The 18,145-nt window shown below is 36.1% G+C and overlaps 1 protein-coding gene across 1 annotated transcript in view; it reads right to left on the minus strand.

The window, feature by feature from the left end:
- The window catches only part of CDH9 (cadherin 9), a 92,252-nt gene that overhangs the window by 23,677 nt on the left and 50,430 nt on the right, over positions 1-18,145 (minus strand). The window contains exon 3 of the mRNA XM_036410829.2: positions 2,675-2,969. Coding sequence (XP_036266722.1) covers positions 2,675-2,969 — 295 coding nt within the window. The remainder of the gene's footprint in view (positions 1-2,674; positions 2,970-18,145) is intronic.

Below are 18,145 nucleotides of genomic sequence, written 5' to 3' on the forward strand. Positions count from 1 at the left end.
GTTTACAGTTGTGAGTACTTGAAACATAATATATTCTTATATTTTTTACCTAGGTATTATTTATTTGTATTATAACTAGAAACCTACTTTTGACTACTCATGTACAGATGATAATCTTCCATTGAATAAGCAAAATAATATAAGAAAAAGCAAATGATATTCAGTGCAAATATCAGATTAGCCAAAGGGTGTATGTGTGTGTGTGTGTGTGTGTATATATATATATATATATATATATATATATATATATATATATATTGCCCGTAGAACTCAGACAACAGTGTGGTGAAGGCCAGGGGATAGGAGATGATGTTTAGGGGAAGTTATTATACTGTCAACAATTTAAAATATAGTCTCTAATAAATATTGTGTTTTTAAAAATGAAATAATGTTTTGAAAATCTTAAGTATACAAATTTAAATATATTATTATCAAAAAGTATCATATTCAAATATTTCTGTCATCTCAATTGTACTTTTACTTCTAAGGGTATATAATGTTTTTGGAGAAGGAACATGGAAGTTTGTGTTCTATTAAGTGTCAAAATAGCTGGAAAATAACATATATACAAGAAAAACAATTATTATTATTTTTTTTAATTAAAAAAAGGTGTTGTGTGACCAGCATGGCACAGTGGTTGAGCATTGACCTATGAACCAGGAGGTCACCTATGAATCAGGTTAGTCTGGTCAAATGCCTGGGTTGCAGGCTCGATCCCCTGAAGGGTCTGCAGGAATCAGCCAATTAATGATTCTCTTTCATCATTGATGTTTCTTCTATTTCTTCCTCCCTCCCACTCCCTCTCAGAAATCAATATATATATAAATTAAAGGGTGGAAAATCTAACTGCTTTAAAATGCTCGTGAATAGGAAGTTGAGATGGAGAGTATAAATTTTAGATGTATCTTTCTTTTTCTATTTAAAAAAAATCTTTATTGTTACATGTCCCCCCATTTTTTTTTTAACCCCATTGACCTCTTCTAATCTGGCCCCACCCCTCCACTCAGGCCTTCATTGCCCTATTGGGAGTGAGCGGGGCAGGGGGGAGATGAGAAGATCAAACAAAGAATTTGTATGCATACTGTTTTTAGATATATCTTCGTCTCTAATGTAAGCCCACAAAGGGATCATGATGTAGGTTTACACTGGCCCACTGGTTGACCCCTATGGGCCAGTCCAGTACTTTTCCAGGATAACAGATAGGGTATTACAGAGAACACAACTGCTTACATTTCATCCTAGGATTTATGATTGCATAAGAGTCCTGTCTAATTTAAGAAGTCTCTTTCATTTTACTGAAATGAATGCCTGAAAAGGCAGTAGAACTGCTGCTTTGTCACACAGATGAGATTTCCTTTGATGTTAGAGGAAATTATAACTTTTATACAAACTCTTAGTTCTTCTGACTACATGGCACTAAACATTTAACATCAATCACTCAGTAAAGGTGAATGTACACTTATTTTTCCTTATAAAGAATTTATTTCAGACTGAAACATGTATCAATTATAATAATGTCAAACCTATAGACTTAAAGCTGATTTTAAAATAGTATTCAACTAAATAGCATCAACTTGTGAAAATCAGTTGCATAGTTTGGATATTATAGAAGCTTACTTTACTGAATTTTGTGTTTTTCTGTTTGTTTTGTTTTGTTTTGTTTTTTTAGAAATATATGACTTAAGAGCCAGCTCTTATCTCATTAACAAATCTAAACCTTTCACATAAATATAGCTAAATGTAGTCAGACATACACATAAAAATCATTGCATAATTGATGGTATTTAAAACTATGGGTAGCCTTAAAAATGAAGCAGATATTTCCAGTTTGCACAATAGTAACTAAATAACACAAAAAGACCTGAAATGTTGTTGTTATGCTACCAGGTTATTCGATCTTAATTCAGTTGCTTAATCTTTCTGAATCCTGGGTTCCTAATTAACAGAATGGGGATTTGAAGTTCTATTTCCCATGCCTACAACATTAAGTTGTTTCAGAGATCAAATGAGATGATCAAAAGAAATTTGTCAAATGCAAGAGCATTCGTTGTTATGCAAAATAATTTGAACAAAACTGCCCAAATTGCTAATACTATTTGTATTCCTTTCATTTCAGACAAAAATACTCAACTTGACTGCCATTTGAATGGCAGTTAAGTATTGTAGAAGTGAAAATATTAGTTCAAATGCAATAAAATAATTATTCTCAATAGCGATCATTTTAGATATCAGTTACAACATAGCAGGAAACATTAAGATATAAACTGTTGAAAATATTTAGAAGTGAGATAGCTAGCATTAAATAGTAATTTTCAGTTATAGTTCTTATCTTTATCTTTTTTTAAAAATGTATTTGTATTGATTTCAGAGGAAGGGTGAGGGAGAGAGAGTTAGAAACATCAATGGTGAGAGTGAATCATTGATCGGTTGCTTTCTGTACACTTCCTACTGGGGATCAAGCCCAAAGTTGGGTCATGCGTCCTTGTCTAGAATTGAACCCTCGAGAACGCGGGACCCTTAAATCCACAGGCCAGTGCTCTATCCACTGAGCCAAACCAGCTTGGGGTTATAGTTTATATCTTGAAAGAGGTCACATACCATGAATGAAGGTACATAATAATTATCTTAGCAAACAAACAAGCAAGTTAGTTTACATGGATTAGCATATACCTACCTACTCCAGACATTTCAGGAACACTGGCGGTGTATAAGTCTTTTGTGAATTTTGGTTCATTGTCATTGATATCATGGATTTTAATGATAAATTCAGATTCAGGTTCCACCTGCCGTCCAGTCTTTCTGTCTATAGCCTTGGCACGAAGAATGTACAGGGATTTTTCTTCTCTGTCTAATTTCTTTGCAGCATGAATGTCTCCTGTATTTTCATCTATAATGAATACACTGCCAGCCCCATCTCCTGTTAATATGTATTTTAAATTTCCATCTCCTTTATCTTGGTCAGTGTGAAGCTTCAGAGAAAAAAAAAAGAGTTCTATAAATATATGCATTGTTATTACAGAAAAAATAATGTTGGTGCAAATCAATTTATCTCCACATGACAGCACTGGAACAATGATTGTAATGGTTATCTTAATTTTCACTGTGGGAAAACTATGTATATTATTTTTATCATTCTCAAAAAATTTAAACAGTTGTATTTCTACACCATAATGGACCAAATTTAAAATATAACAAAAATGAATATATCCTTTTCAAAACAGTGTTTCTAAAATATTTTAATAGACTGCTACTATTTAAGCCTCTAGTACATGAACAGAAATAAGGATATTAACTTAGATCTTGAGTGTAAAATATTAATATAATCTTGATTACATTTAAAATTACTAAACTGGGAAGGGATATAAGGAATTTCTCAACTTATTATGGAGATAAGTTAGGAAAAAAATATTGGATTTTAAGTTACTTTACCTCCTTTCAGTATAACATTTTAGATTCACAGGTTCTGTCATCAGAGAGACCAACCAGAGAGAGAATTTTAATCTCATATATTATTCTCTATGGGACTTAAGAAGGGTACTCTCTCAAACATAGTATTCTCATTTACTTTTTAAAATTGATATTTTATGTATATATGAAATATCAAGTGAAATAAAACATGCATAACTTTCCACTGGCCATTAATAATTTAATGAAAATATGAAGTTTTTTTTTTCATAAATCATCTTCCTTCTTCTGATCCATACCATCATAGAAATAAACTTATTAGTGTATAAGGCTGTTCACTGAGTGTTTGAAACAGATAAAACATGTTTGCATTGGAAAATAATCTTAATGTGTTTGCAAACCTCACATTATTCTGAAACTTGTGTCTTAACTAGCCGATGTCTGCTATATATTATCTTTGAACCTGATGAGGTGCTTAGTAAAGGCAAAGATTTGGTAGTGGAAGAAAGTAGTTATAAATTCCAGCTATGATCTCATGACTAGTTACAGAAAATGAGGATTGTAAATTGTCATAAATATGTCCTCTTTCTTTGTTAGGAATATATTTGTATGTCTGCATAAGTGAAGCAATTATTTTTTTCTCTCCTATAAAGATGAATTGACTTTATATTATAGAATTTAAGAATTGTTCATATTACATAATTGCATCGAAGTTTTAGGATATCAAAGGGAAGAGTTCACATGATTTTACCTATTTTGGGGCAGGGATCAATGTGATTTTAGTATGCAGGATAGTTGTATCATGTTATGTGAAATTACACAACTTGTTTATTGTCTTTATTTAGAGATTATAGTTTAGGGAAGCATGAATGGGCATGAAATTGATAAGCAGTAGACTTGTAATGGTTAACTTTGTGTCTATTTGCATCATGTGATCCTCATAAACTCAGTTAAACATTATTCTGGATGGGTTTGTGAGGATGAGGTTAATATTTGCATTGATGAACCACGTAAAGCAGATTGTTCTCCCCAGTGTGGGCATGAATCGTTCGATCCATTGAAGGCTTGAATAAAATCAAAGACTGCCTTAAGAGGGACATTCACTCTGTCTGGGTGTGCTTGTTCTGGGACATCGATCTTCTCCTGTCCTTAGACTCAACCTCTGATTGGAACTTGAACCTTCAGTTCTCCTTCTTCTCAAGCTTTCAGACTCAGCATGAAACTATATTTTGGCTCTTCTATGTCTCCAGTCCACCAAGTGCAGATCTTGGCACTTTCTGTATTCCATAATCACATAAACCAATTACAAGAAATTATATATATATATATATATATATATATATATATATATATATATGATATACCTGATTCTATGATTCTTAGGAGAACCAAGACTAATACAACATTTGAAGGTAAAATTTATAAAATCAAAACAAATTCATTCTTTTTTTCTTTTTTCTTTTTTTTAAAATATATTTTATTGATTTTGTACAGAGAGGAATGGAGAGAGATAGAGAGTTAGAAACATCGATGAGAGAGAGTCATCAATCAGCTGCCTCTTGCACACCCCCTACTGGGGATATGCCCGCAACCAAGGTACATGCCCTTGACCGGCATTGAACCCGTAACCCTTCAGTCCCCAAGCTGATGCTCTATCCATTGAGCCAAACCGGTCTCGGCACAAATTCATTCTTAATAATTTTTTCTTTAAAAGCTAGGTGGGGTTTTGTTTATTTTTTAAATTATTTGTTTGTTTTAAATTTTATTTCAAGGGCTTTTAATTGCAAAAGTATCCCATAATGTCCAACTGTTACTATCAGCAATACTCATATATCTTTATAAATATATATATATATATATTTATAAATATATATATATATATATATATATATATATATATATATATATATATATGCCTAAGCAACTGTTATGACCAGAGGACCATATGACCAACAGGTAGCTATGACATGCACTCACCACCAGGGGGCAGACACTTAATGCCAGAGCTGTCCCTGGTGGTCTGTGTGCTCCCACAGCCAACCTCCTGCAGTTCCTCCTCCTGGCCAGCCAGGTGGTCAGTGCACTCCCATAGCCAATCTCCTGTAGCTGGCCAACCTCCCATAGTCCCTTCCCCTGGCTGGCTGGTCCAGATCAGCTTGATTGGGAATGGGTGAGATGGCCCTGAAAAGCCCCAATCACTGGCCAAGGTGAGGGACCCCACCAGTGCACAAATTTGTGCACCGGGCCTTTAGTATTTGAAATATTTTAACATCTTATTCAATATTTGATGAAAAAATACATAAGATCTATTGCTGATAGTTGCTAAAATAACTATTAATACTTATTGTAACACTTATTTTTGATGTTTTAATAGTGTTCAAATATACCAATATATTTTTTAAGAATAGTATGTGGGGTGCCACTCTTAAAGGAAGATTTTTTTCTTTTTGAGTAAGTTACATATTGATATTTTTTCACTGTTACTATTATACAGAATGAACCAAGGAAACATCTTTTATGAGTGTATCACAGAACTTGCACATAGAGAAGTACTCTATTCAATAGGCAATGGAAGCACTTGGTATTAAAAATGGATGACTAAAAAGCTCTATGGGTTGGCTTAATCATTTAAATGAACATGTTCTAAGTTTGAAATTCAGAGGAGGAAAAGTGAGACATCACTGAATTGTTTTTAGAATATAGAGCTAGTGGAGGAGTGGAGGGATGCAATTATGAAACACCTCATTTTTCTATGTATGAAACATTTTCCTCATTATTCCTTATCCGGTAATGCCAGACCCATTTAGTGAATGCTTAAGGCCTAATTTTGATGTAATTAAATTTAGCAGCACATTATTTCTAAAGGTATTTTGAGTTGAGTCCTAACATCAACCCTCATGGCCTACTACAGCTACCTATAAATGCAATTCCATTACCAAGCAACAGGCTTGTCCTATTATAGATCCTTTATCTGTCAAATCTCTAATCTGCCCAGAGATGGGGTGGAGAATGGCTGAGAAGTCTGAGTAAGGCTTCTTTGATTACCATCTCTGTAGGTACATAACATGCCTCCTAAGCTAATAGTCAACCTTGGGTGGGGGAAAAAAAGTAATAAGTAGAAATGAGAGATATAACAAAAGGAAAAGGTTAGTATACCAGGGAGGGATATAACTGTGAAATTTCCAAGTGAGTGTCTCGGCAACAGACCTGCTGAGATCTAATGATTAGGAATGGCAAGTAGAGAGAGAAGCTCAGGACTTGCTACCCCTAGAAGCACTGAACTTCTGCTCATTTTGCCATTGCAACAATGGATATATTAACTTTATAAACACTGGCCCCCGTTTCAAATATATTGTGGGTATGTTAAGAGCTCGGTGGATTCTGAATAGGAGTAAAATAACATTCCTAGAATGTTGTTGGCATGAAGAAAAAGTCTTAACATATACAGGGACATGAGAAAAAGCTCTTCTCCAATGACTCGACATTTATTTAGAGAGAAAGCAAAGCCCTACTTAAATCAATTAATTCAGTAAAAACTTTAACAGAGCTGTCAACAGTGGTAGAAGGGAGCTTATTCAGTATAAGGAAAAACTATCAGGTGTCATATTTTCTGGTGGCTTCAAAGGCCTGTCAGTAATTGTGTGGCTTAGATAGCCAAACAAAGGCAATTCAATTGTATAAATATTGTATTAAACTTCAGTAATAGTAGTACATTACAAAAATTGTGACTTCTATCATTGTTTTCAAAGTCCAGAATATTACAAAACGTTTTTAAATGTCTTTACTTTGGTTTAAATGTTGGGTTTGATTAGAAAGAGATGCAAAACTTTGTCATTGCACCTGGGAGTCGGTGCCCTTAACCTTTCCCTATATTAACTGGGATATGATTATATCTACAAACCAAATATAATCCAAAATTCACCGAATAATGTTGTTTGGTCACCATCTCAGTCCAGTTAGGATATATGGCACAACAGGAAATTACTACATCAATCTCTCTGACAAAGCTATAGGATGAACAAATGGTTTGCAAATTAATTTATAGAATTAAAGTAAAGCCAGACTATTGTAAATAACTCTCCAGGGTGAGGAAATATTTTATGGTCTGAATTGAAGTCACCACTTAATAAAAGACTTCAGAAAACTGTCCAGAAAAGGAAGTAAATTTGGCCTTATAAAAATTACACATTTAATAAATGCTTATATATCAATATATATGAAAATGTTCAACTGTCTGAAGCCACTGGAGGAAGAATAATAATTGCACTGACAGAATAATATTAAAATAACTCTGTAGGCATATCATCATTTTAAAAAGCATTGCAAAGAAAATTCCTATTAAAATGGTAGGAGTCAAATCCAATTTATTGTCAGGGTGTTACTAAAATTAATCTTTGTAAAAAATATAATACAAACTATAAGACAAAAATTGGAAATACATCTTAGACATATCTAGTATCGTAATACTGACTGAGGACAGATGATTGACTAGGAAGTTCAATAGTTCATTTACAATACATTTCCTTCACATTATTGGAGAGAGGTTAAAATTAGGGATATGAACATGACCTATATTATTGTAAGCATGCTGGGGGAAAAAATACCCTATGATAAACTAATGTTATTTGATTGAAGGACAGTACTTACCTTTGAAATTCTTTAGCGAACTATCCATGGTTTAGGGTTGCCTTTGGTTATTAAATCTAGAACCTATGATTAATGAGGCATGCTCTCTGGAAAATGTTCCTTAAGCTATGTAAATGCATAATGGGGATGCTTCATACCCTAAATAAAACATTTTGTAAACAGGTGACTGTTCGTCTTACTTGGGATATATTCTTTGGGCATGGGCTAGAGATGTGGGGAACTGGGAAGCTGTACTGAATACCCTGAACCTCTTTCTCCTTTATATTTTTCCATAGATTATTGTGTCCTTAAAATTATCAGTAAAGCTTGATATTGGACAATATCTCTGACCTATGCAGATCTGATATGACAATTCCCTATCATTTGTCTTCACTGACAAGGAAAGGACAATCATTTATCATTCCTTAATAGTGACAACCCAAGGCTGGTCTCACAGATATCTTGGTTCAGGATTGCCCACAAACTATCATCCTCAACACACAGGTCTTAAAAGCAAAAAAGAAAAAAAAGAAAAAAAAAGAAAAAAAGAAAAAAAGAAAGCAATTCCCCCTAGGAATTAATTTAAATTTATGCTGTTTTAAGACTAATTTTCATTGCATTAACCACAAATGTCTCCATTCCTTAAAGAATACAATTCAGGAGGAGAAAAGTCAAATTTGAATAAGGAGGCTGTTTAAAAACAGTAAGAAAACTAAAATAATTAGAAATGTTCTATAATTAATAATCTATGGTATTAGCATAAAATACACTGACAACAGTGGTTCTTCACATTAACTTCAGTGTAACCTTGGTGTTTATAGAAATGTTTATATTTCTACAGCTATTTCCTCCTTTTTACTGCAAAACATTACAGTTTATACTTAGTAATACATCAGACATTTCCTTAAGAAAACCTAATAGGGCAGTAATTTGAAATCTATAGCCATTACATCATTTTGCTTTAATTATACGAATTTGAAACTATAACTATCATTCTATTATATTTCTCTATTATACTTCGAATTATTTTTAAAATAAACTTATGCACCACTACACTACAGGTGAACTCACAAAGCATATTTTCCTAGACATTGCCATGGATACTGCATTAATGAATTTACCATTCTACAATAATGAGTCCTTATTTCTTTCTTCTGTCTGTACTTTCTAAGTAGTTACCTAGTCAAATGGGTTTACAGGCAAATTATAGGTAAACACTCTCACAATGACATTTCCATCCCTAATTTTTCACTGCCTTTTCAAATCTAATATTCCAATGCTTGCCTTTCCTAACCATCATTGTTCCAAAGAAGCCATTTAAAATGTTTTATGGTCCAAATAAAATCCTCTATTTCTCTCTGAGCCATACACTATTTATCCATCCTTTCACCTTGCCTTTTTCCAGCAAACTACTATGAGTTACCTTTAATATGCTTGATTGCATAAAAATTATTTCCTCTATTTCATTCTCACCCCCTTTATCCAAGCGATCTGTAGATTCTATAATCTCTATCTTTTCTGTTAACATATTAATTCAAACCACCACTGTTGACCACTTGAATTACTTAAGTAGCTGGTCAGATCCATGGTTTTCTTTCTTTCTTTTTTTTTCATCCCAGTAAATCTCTTCCCCACTCCCCACCCCCCTCTTTCTTCTCTCTCTTAACCACATACACAAACAAAAATCAAATAAAACCAAAAGATTATTATGGCTTCTAATAGCCTATGTGACCTTCCCTTTGTCTCTCTTAAAATTAACTATTCACTAGAGGCCCAGTACACGAAATTCATGCACTGAGGAATCCCTCAGCCCAGCTAGTGCCCTCTTGCAGTCCGGGGCCCTCGGAGGGATGTCTGACTGTTGGCCATCAGTCCAACATCCTTAGTGCTATCACAGAGGTGGAAGAGGCTCCTGCTGTGCTCACCAGCCAGGAGCCTAGTTTTTGGCTGAGTGGTGCTCCCTCTGTGGGAGCTCACTTAAGGACCAGAGGCAGCTCCTGCATTGAGAAGTCTGCCGCCTGGTGTTCAGTGCCCATCATAGCGACTGGACATTCTGCTGTTCAATCAATTTGCATATTAGTCTTTTATTATATAGGATTGCTTCCCTCCTCATGCACTAAACTATATCTTTATTGAATTTCTTTCTTCACCATGGATCTCAATATAGCTGAGCACAAACTCTTTAATTTAGAGTGACAGATTAATTACCTTGCTCAAGGTCATGTTAGAATTTTATTGCAGAAAGGCATTTAAAACAAAGTTTCCTGACTCCTCATTATTCTTTTTCATTTCTTTCTATAACACATAAATCCCAATTAGCAATAACACTTTCCACAGTTTCCTTCATTACTTGTTAATTATCAATTTTGAGTATTAATTATCTCTCTAATTATAGTTATGGAAAATTAGGAGCTTTTTTCCTTTTTGGTAACTGCCCAGTTCTTCCCATTCTGAAAAAACAAAAACAAAAAAACACTCCTTTTTGAAGATAAAACATTATTCCTATGGAGGAAGAGGCTTAGAAGAAGTAGAAGCTGGGCATTAGTTCATATACTTATGAGTCATAAAGATTGAAATAATATCCATTATTGAATTGGAGATTTTAAAATCAGCTAAAAATTATCATTGAGTTAAAACAATTGTATAAGCTGGACAATCACAGGATATATCCACCATATTTTTCAGAAAAGTTAATTTTTACAGTGGGGTAAATAGGTAAAAATTATAGTGGATGACAATTTCATTTGGTGTCTAAAGAAAAGCATCTGCAAAGAAATCTATGGAATCTACAGTTTGTCCAGATTAGTTTTTATTTTGAAAAAGAAGTTCCGAAATATCCCAAAAGCAGTTTACTCATCAATTGAAAGTCCTTCAAAAACCAGAATGATTGGGAAATCAGTCTGTATAGTAGAAAAGAAAAGCTCCCTCAGTTTTTTGGAGGAAATAACGTTTAAAATACTTAAATGGCTAGTTTACTTGGTGCAGTTAATAATTAAACTTGTTGATTTTAACATTACTGTTACATCTAAAACAAACATGTGATGTTCTGATAAAAATTATAAAAATAAATTATATTTTTTATTCTAAACTAGAGGCCCGATGCACAAAATTCATGCACAGGGGTGTGTGTCCCTCAGCCCAGCCAGCACCCTCTTCAATCTGGGACCACACAAGGGATGTCCGATTGCCCATTTAGGCCTGATCCTGGTAGGATCGAGATCTGGCCCAAGGCAATCAGATATCCCTCTCACAATCCAGGACTGCTCGCTCACAACTGCTTGCTTCTCCCTGCCAGCCTGATCACCCCCTAACCACTCCCCTGCCAGCCTGATTGATGCTTAACTGTTCCCCTGCCAGCCTGTTTGCCCCTAACTGCCCTCTCTCGCTGGCCTGGTCACCCCTAACTGCTCTCCCTTACAGGCCTGGCTCCCCCAACTGCTCTCCCCTGCAGGCCTGGGTCCCCCCCAATCAAACTACCCCGTAGGCCCACTCACCCCCAACTGCCCTCCATTGCAGGCCTGGTCCCTCCCAACTGCCGTTCCCTGCTGGCCATCTTGTGGTGGCCATCTTATGTCCACATGGGGGCAGTTATCTTTGACCACATGAGGGCAGCAATCTTGGGTATTGGAGTGATGATCAATCTGCATATTACTCTTTTATTAGATAGAATAGAGGCCTGGTTTACGGGTGGGGGCCAGCTGGTTTGCTCTGAAGGGTGTCAGATCAGGGTGGGGTTCCCTTGGGGCATGGGGCAGCCTGGGTGAGGAGCCTGTGGTGGTTTGCAGGCTGGCCATGTTGCCTGATGACCCAAGCAGAAGCCCTGGTATATGGGATTTATTTATCTTCTATAATTGAAACTTTGTAGCCTTGAGTGGAGGCATTGTCTGCCATTGTATGGGGAAAGCTGGGTTTCCTCCATTACCGGGGATACTTAAGCCTCCTGCTTGCTCTGTGGCCACAGCTATCTTGGTTGGGTTAATTTACAAATTCACACCTGATTGGCTGGTGAGCATGGCTTGTGGTTGTAGCAGAAGGATGGTCAATTTGCATATTACTCTTTTATTATATAGGATAATAAAGAGCTAATGTGCTAATTAGACCAGACAGTGGAATAAACTTCCGGAATGACCAGTGAACTCAGAGCAAGGCCAAGGGGCCATGAAGCAGCTGGGGCTGTGAGGCCTGAGGCAGTTGGAGCTGTGAGGGACTACCTTTGCATGAATTTCATGCATTGAGCCTCTAGTGTTATAATCATTCTCACAAAACTTTAAAAAATCAAATTACGTGTTATGTGTCATTATAAAATTTAATTTAAGTGGTAACTTACAGTGGACTGTTAGAATATTTTTATGTGCTATTAATACTTAATTTCAACTAAATCAAAAATCACTAGTCTATGATTCCTCAACTATTTATTTTTTAGCTATTTGCTTTCTTTCTTTTCAAACATTAACTCCCACTATCTATTGTAGAAAGTCTTCTCTCTACTTCTTTGAAGTATTGCTGATTGTTCTTCAATGTTACAATATGTAGAAGCCCTTTCTAATATCCTGTGTTAGTTTCCTATTTCTCCAGTAACAATTTACCACAATCCTAAAGCCTAAAGCAGTGGTAGGCAAACTCATTAGTCAACAGAGCCAAATATCAACAGTACAAAGATTGAAATTTCTTTTGAGAGCCAAATTTTTTTAACTTAAACTTCTACTAATGACACTTCTTCAAAATAGACTCACCCAGGCTGTGGTATTTTGTGGAAGAGCCACACTCAAGGGGCCAAAGAGCCACATGTGGCTCCCAAGCCACAGTTTGCCGACTACGGGCCTAAAATAATACAAATTTATTAAGTGCAGTGCTCTAGGTCATATTTTCCAACATGTCTAAGTAGACTAAAATCAAGATATCAGCAGGGCTGTATTCCTTCTGGAAGATCTATGGGAAAATCCATTTTCTTGCCTTTTTAAGTTTCTAGGTCCTACCTAATTGATTCCTTGGCTCTTTTTTTTTTTTTTTTTTTTTTTTTTTTTTTTTTTTAATTTTCACTTGAGGATGATTTTTAGAGAGAGTAGAGGAGAGAGAGACAGATATCAATGTAAAGGGAACACACACATTGATTGCCTCCTGCATGGGCCTGGACCAGAGCCTGGAGCCTGGGACAGGGAGGAGCCTGTAACCTAAGTAGGGTGCCCATGACCAGAATCAAACCCAGGACCTTTAGGTCCACAGGCCAATGCTCTATGCACTGAGCCAAACCAGCTAAGGTCTGATTCCTTGGCTCTTAAGTTCCTTCCTCCATCTGTAAACCCTGCAATAGCAGGTCAAATGATTTTCACATGGTTTCTCTCTGAACATTATTTTTTGGTTGCATTTCTTTACCAATTTATCTCTATCTCCTCTATCTCTATCCCTGTCTCTATTTCTATCTCTATGTCTATCCCTATATCTATCATCTTTATATCATCTATCTATCTATCTATCTATCTATCATCTATCTATCACCTATCTATTTATCATCTATCTCTCTATCATCTCTATCTCTGTATTTTAAGAACAGATGAATAACAACCTCAGTTCTCTTTTGCCATACAATGTACCAAAGTCATGGATTCTAGGTATTAGGACATAAGCAAATAATTCTTCCTATCACATATATTCAGGTAGATTTTCTTACACTAATAATCTTTCTAGAGTTAGCAGATAAGTGATTGATATAGACTAAACTACACTAACCATCAGTATCTTATGTAATAAAAGTCTATTATGCTAAGTTTTTTGTCTGCCATTCAACCAAAGTGTAACATGCTAATAATATGCTAAGGCTGCTCACCTGCTTGCTATGACATGCCCTGACCACCAAAGGGCAGATAATTGACCAGTCGACCAATTGCTGTGACTTGCAGTAACCACCAGGGGGCAGATGGTCTGACTGGTAGGTTAGCTTACTGCTGGGTTCTGGCCAATTGGGACTGAGTGAGGGGGCTGGACATGCCCTGGAGCCCTCCCATGGTCCATCCCCGACTGGCCAACTCCTGCATTCCTTCCTGGTTCTGATCATGCACAGGTGGGATCCCTTGGCCTGGCCTGCTCCTCTTGCAATCTGGGACCTCTTGGGGATTTTGGAGAGTCGGTTTCAGCCTGATCCTGCAGGCCAGGCTGAGGGACCCCAGTGATGCACGAATTCATGCACCAGCCTCTAGTAGTGTAATGGTTAAAAGGATGCATTCTTAAAGACAGACAAGTTTAAAACCCTAAGTCTGGCTGGAACCAGTTTGGCTCAGTGGATAGAGTGTAGGTCTGCGGACTGAAGGTTCCCACGTTCGATTCCAGTCAAGGGCATGTACATTGGTTGCAGGCACATCCCTGTAGGGGGTGTGCAGGAGGAAGCTGGTCAATGTTTCTCTCTCATCTATGTTTCTAGCTCTTTGTCCCTCTCCCTTCTTCTCTGTGGAAAATCAATAAAAATATATATTTAAAAAAATAAAAAAATATATTAAACCCTAAGTCTGCAATTGATATCATATGACTGAAGCAAATGATTTAGTCTTTCTGCATCACCATAAAATCATCATAATAATAGTGATCACCCTTAGAAACAAGAGTTAAACTTTTAAAAATATATGAAACTTTAAAAAATATCTTGGCTATGGAGAGTGCTCAATAAAGATTATACATAATTATTAGCAAATTCAAAAAGTTGGCCTTCTGCTTTTTTAATTTAGCTATGAGCACATCTAATTACTTGTTATATTTAGCACATAGCTTTTAACATTGCCTTAATTTGGTAACTTCTGTATATCCAATTTTTATAAATTTCATTTACTTTCTTCTTCAAAAATATTCATTTAGTTGAATTTTAATATCACATTTTTAATTTCCATCTAAAATACTAAACTAAGTAAATTTATTTAAAAATATATCATTATTGTTTTTAGAAAAGAATGGAGAGGGAGAGAGAACTAGAAACATCAATGATGAGAGAAAAATCATTGATTGGCTGCCTTCTACATGCCCCACACACAGGGGTTGAGCCCACATCCCAGGCTGTGTCCTGACTGGGAAATTACCATGACCTCCTGGTTCATAGGTCAATGCCAATCCACTGAGCCATGCTGGCTGAGAAATGAAGTTATTTTTGAAATTTGTGACCACATTTGCTATAGAGTGGTGTTGAATACATCTTATCCTATATAATAAGACCCTAATATGCAAATTGACCAAACACTGGAACAACCTATTGCTATGACACATACTGAAATAAGGGGGCAGACACTCAACCAGGAGCTGTCCACCAGTGGTCAGTATGCTCCCTTAGGGAGAGCACCATTCAGCCAGAAGCTGGACTCACAACTGGCGAGTGCAGTGGCGATGGCAGGAGCCTCTCTCCCCCTCTGCAGCAGCACTAGGGAACAGTGAGCCCTGCTTCTGGCTGAGCATTGCTCCCTCTGAGTGGCCTATCCCACCCCCGCTGAAGGCAGGTGGAAAAGATCAGGAGGTCCTGGACTGTAAAATCCCCAACCTGAAAGAAGGAGGTCTGATTGCCAGCTTAGGCCTGATTCCTGGGGGGAATCAAGCCTAAGCCAACAGATGGACATCCCCAGAGGGGTCCCAGACTGTGAGAGGGTATAGGCCAGGCTGAGGGACTCTCCCCCTCCAGTGCATGAATTTTGTTTGGTAGACTTCTAGTATGATAATAATAAGGTACATTTATGTATAATGTCAATGAGAAATTAACCTAAATGCATAAGTTAGGAATAATAAAATCTTGTTATAAAGGATTATTTTGTTGCCAAATTGCTATTTCCATGAATATTCAGAATTGCTTACTTAAATTACAAATTTTATGCACAACTATAGCCATTATGCAGATTCCATGATATACAACAGTGTTTTCTTTTGCATTAGATTAATTAATATGTTCTGGAACTGCCTATATTTTAAATAAATCACCATTATTTTACATAAGATTCTATTTAAAGATTACCTGAAAGTCCTTGTGAGACTTCTGATTTAATATAACAGATTAAGCTAACAAATTTAACTTCCCATTCTCTCTCACAAACAAACTAAAATATGATGAAAAACTACTAAAATGAATAAATTTACAATAATGTAGAGATCAGGACTGATACACTTGTTAATTTTAGCAAATTCCTGGAGATGAATACATGGGTAGGATATACTAACACCTTATTATGAAAAATGAGATATAAATCTCAGTGAACAATAAATAAAACTCTAGTGAAAAACAGAGGAGTCTGGTTTTGGGTTTGTTTGTGTTTTAGTACATATGAACCCCCAAAGTTAACAGAAATGAAAAGTTAAAATAAGAAGAATGGACATTGAGGGAGATAAGAATGGTTTATAAAATGTCATCATTCACCGAAACCGGTTTGGCTCAGTGGATAGAGCATCGGTCTGCGGACTGAAGGGTCCCAGGTTCGATTCCTGTCAAGGGCATGTACCTTGGTTGCGGGCACATCTCTAGTGAGGGGTGTGCAGGAGGCAGCAGGTCGATGTTTCTCTCTCATTGATGTTTCTAGCTCTCTGTCCCTCTCCCTTCATCTCTGTAAAAAATCAATTATATATATATATATATATATATATATATATATATATATATATATATATATTTAAATGTCATCATTGGTTGCCTGGTTTTTGTTACCCTTCTTCTCTAACCAACATGAAGGAAAGAGATAGTATATGTCCACATTGAAATAAGATATATGTTTTTCTAAGAAATTAGAAGTCCCTCTTAGTTTTTCCTGCTTATTTATCAAAAGGATGCCCTCCTTATTTGCCTGCCTGATTCCAAACATGTCAGTGGAGATATCTCTCATTCTGTAGAGATTTTTCCTAAGCACAAAGCTGAAGTTTACCTCTAAATTAGGAGTTAGTGAAGGCAATAGCATTCATAGATCTGAACAAACAAAATATACTCATATGTTTTAAAAAAAATTGGTTACCAGAAAGTAACTAAGTTAAGATTACAAAACTGAACTCAGAAGATAATACATTGGTATAATGAAGACAAAATTATTTAAAATAAATTCTAAGTTGTATGCTTAGCCTATATAATAAAGAGGTAATATGCAAATTGATCCTCAAACCTTCACATCACAAGAGGGCTGTCCCACGTTGTCACAGATGGCTGCCCCATGTCACCACAAGATGGCCACCACAAGATGTCTGCCTTACATCATGACAAGATGGCTGCCCCCACATCATCACAAGATAGCCAGTACAAAATGGCCACCACCCACATGACCACAAGAAGACTGCCACAAGATGGCTATCCCCACGTCATCATAAGATGGCCGCTCTCACATTATCACATGATGGCTGGCTGGGGAAGGCAGTTGGGGGTGATCTGGCTGGCAGGGAAGCAGTTAGGTGTCAATCATGCAGGCAGGGGAGCGGTTAGGGGGTGATAAGGCAGGCAGGCAAGTGGTTAGGAGCAAGCAGTCCCAGATTGTGAGAGGGATGGCCTACTGCTGCAGGGATCAGGTCTAAACATGCAGTGAGACATCCCCTGAGGTGTCACTGATTGGAAAGGTTGCAGACTGGGCTGAGGGAACTCATGCACTGGGCCAACAGTTTCATTATAAAAGAAGGATAATTGGAAACCCCCAAAATAATCTATATAATAAGAATATGGGGGCTAGGTGACTAGGAAGAGACTGTTTAGAAGGTATAAGATTTCTTTTCAAGTTGATGAAGACATTTTGGAAATAGAAATAATGGTGGCACATTAACAATATACCAAATTCCATTGAATCATATATTTCAAAAAAATAAAAGGAAAAAGATAAAGCAATGAGACATAGAAATTTGGATCTCTGTCATTTGATTTTGTTTCTCTTCTGTTATCATGAGATTTTGCTACATAAAGAAAAATCACTCTCATTGCTTCTTGTGAGGAGATATAAGCAGATCAGATCATGGTAAAAGAATTATTGATTAGTATTCAAGTAATCTTGCATAAATATTTAGGTTGGTTCCTTTGTTATTGTCATTGGTTGTTATATAAAGTGTTATAATGAATACTGTTGTACATACATCTTCATATATTTCTAAGAGTACATCTACTGGGTAAACTGCTAGTGAGTGAATTGCT

This window comes from Pipistrellus kuhlii, unplaced genomic scaffold (assembly GCF_014108245.1).
Source record: "Pipistrellus kuhlii isolate mPipKuh1 unplaced genomic scaffold, mPipKuh1.p scaffold_m20_p_4, whole genome shotgun sequence".
In the NCBI taxonomy this organism is placed as follows: domain Eukaryota; kingdom Metazoa; phylum Chordata; class Mammalia; order Chiroptera; family Vespertilionidae; genus Pipistrellus; species Pipistrellus kuhlii.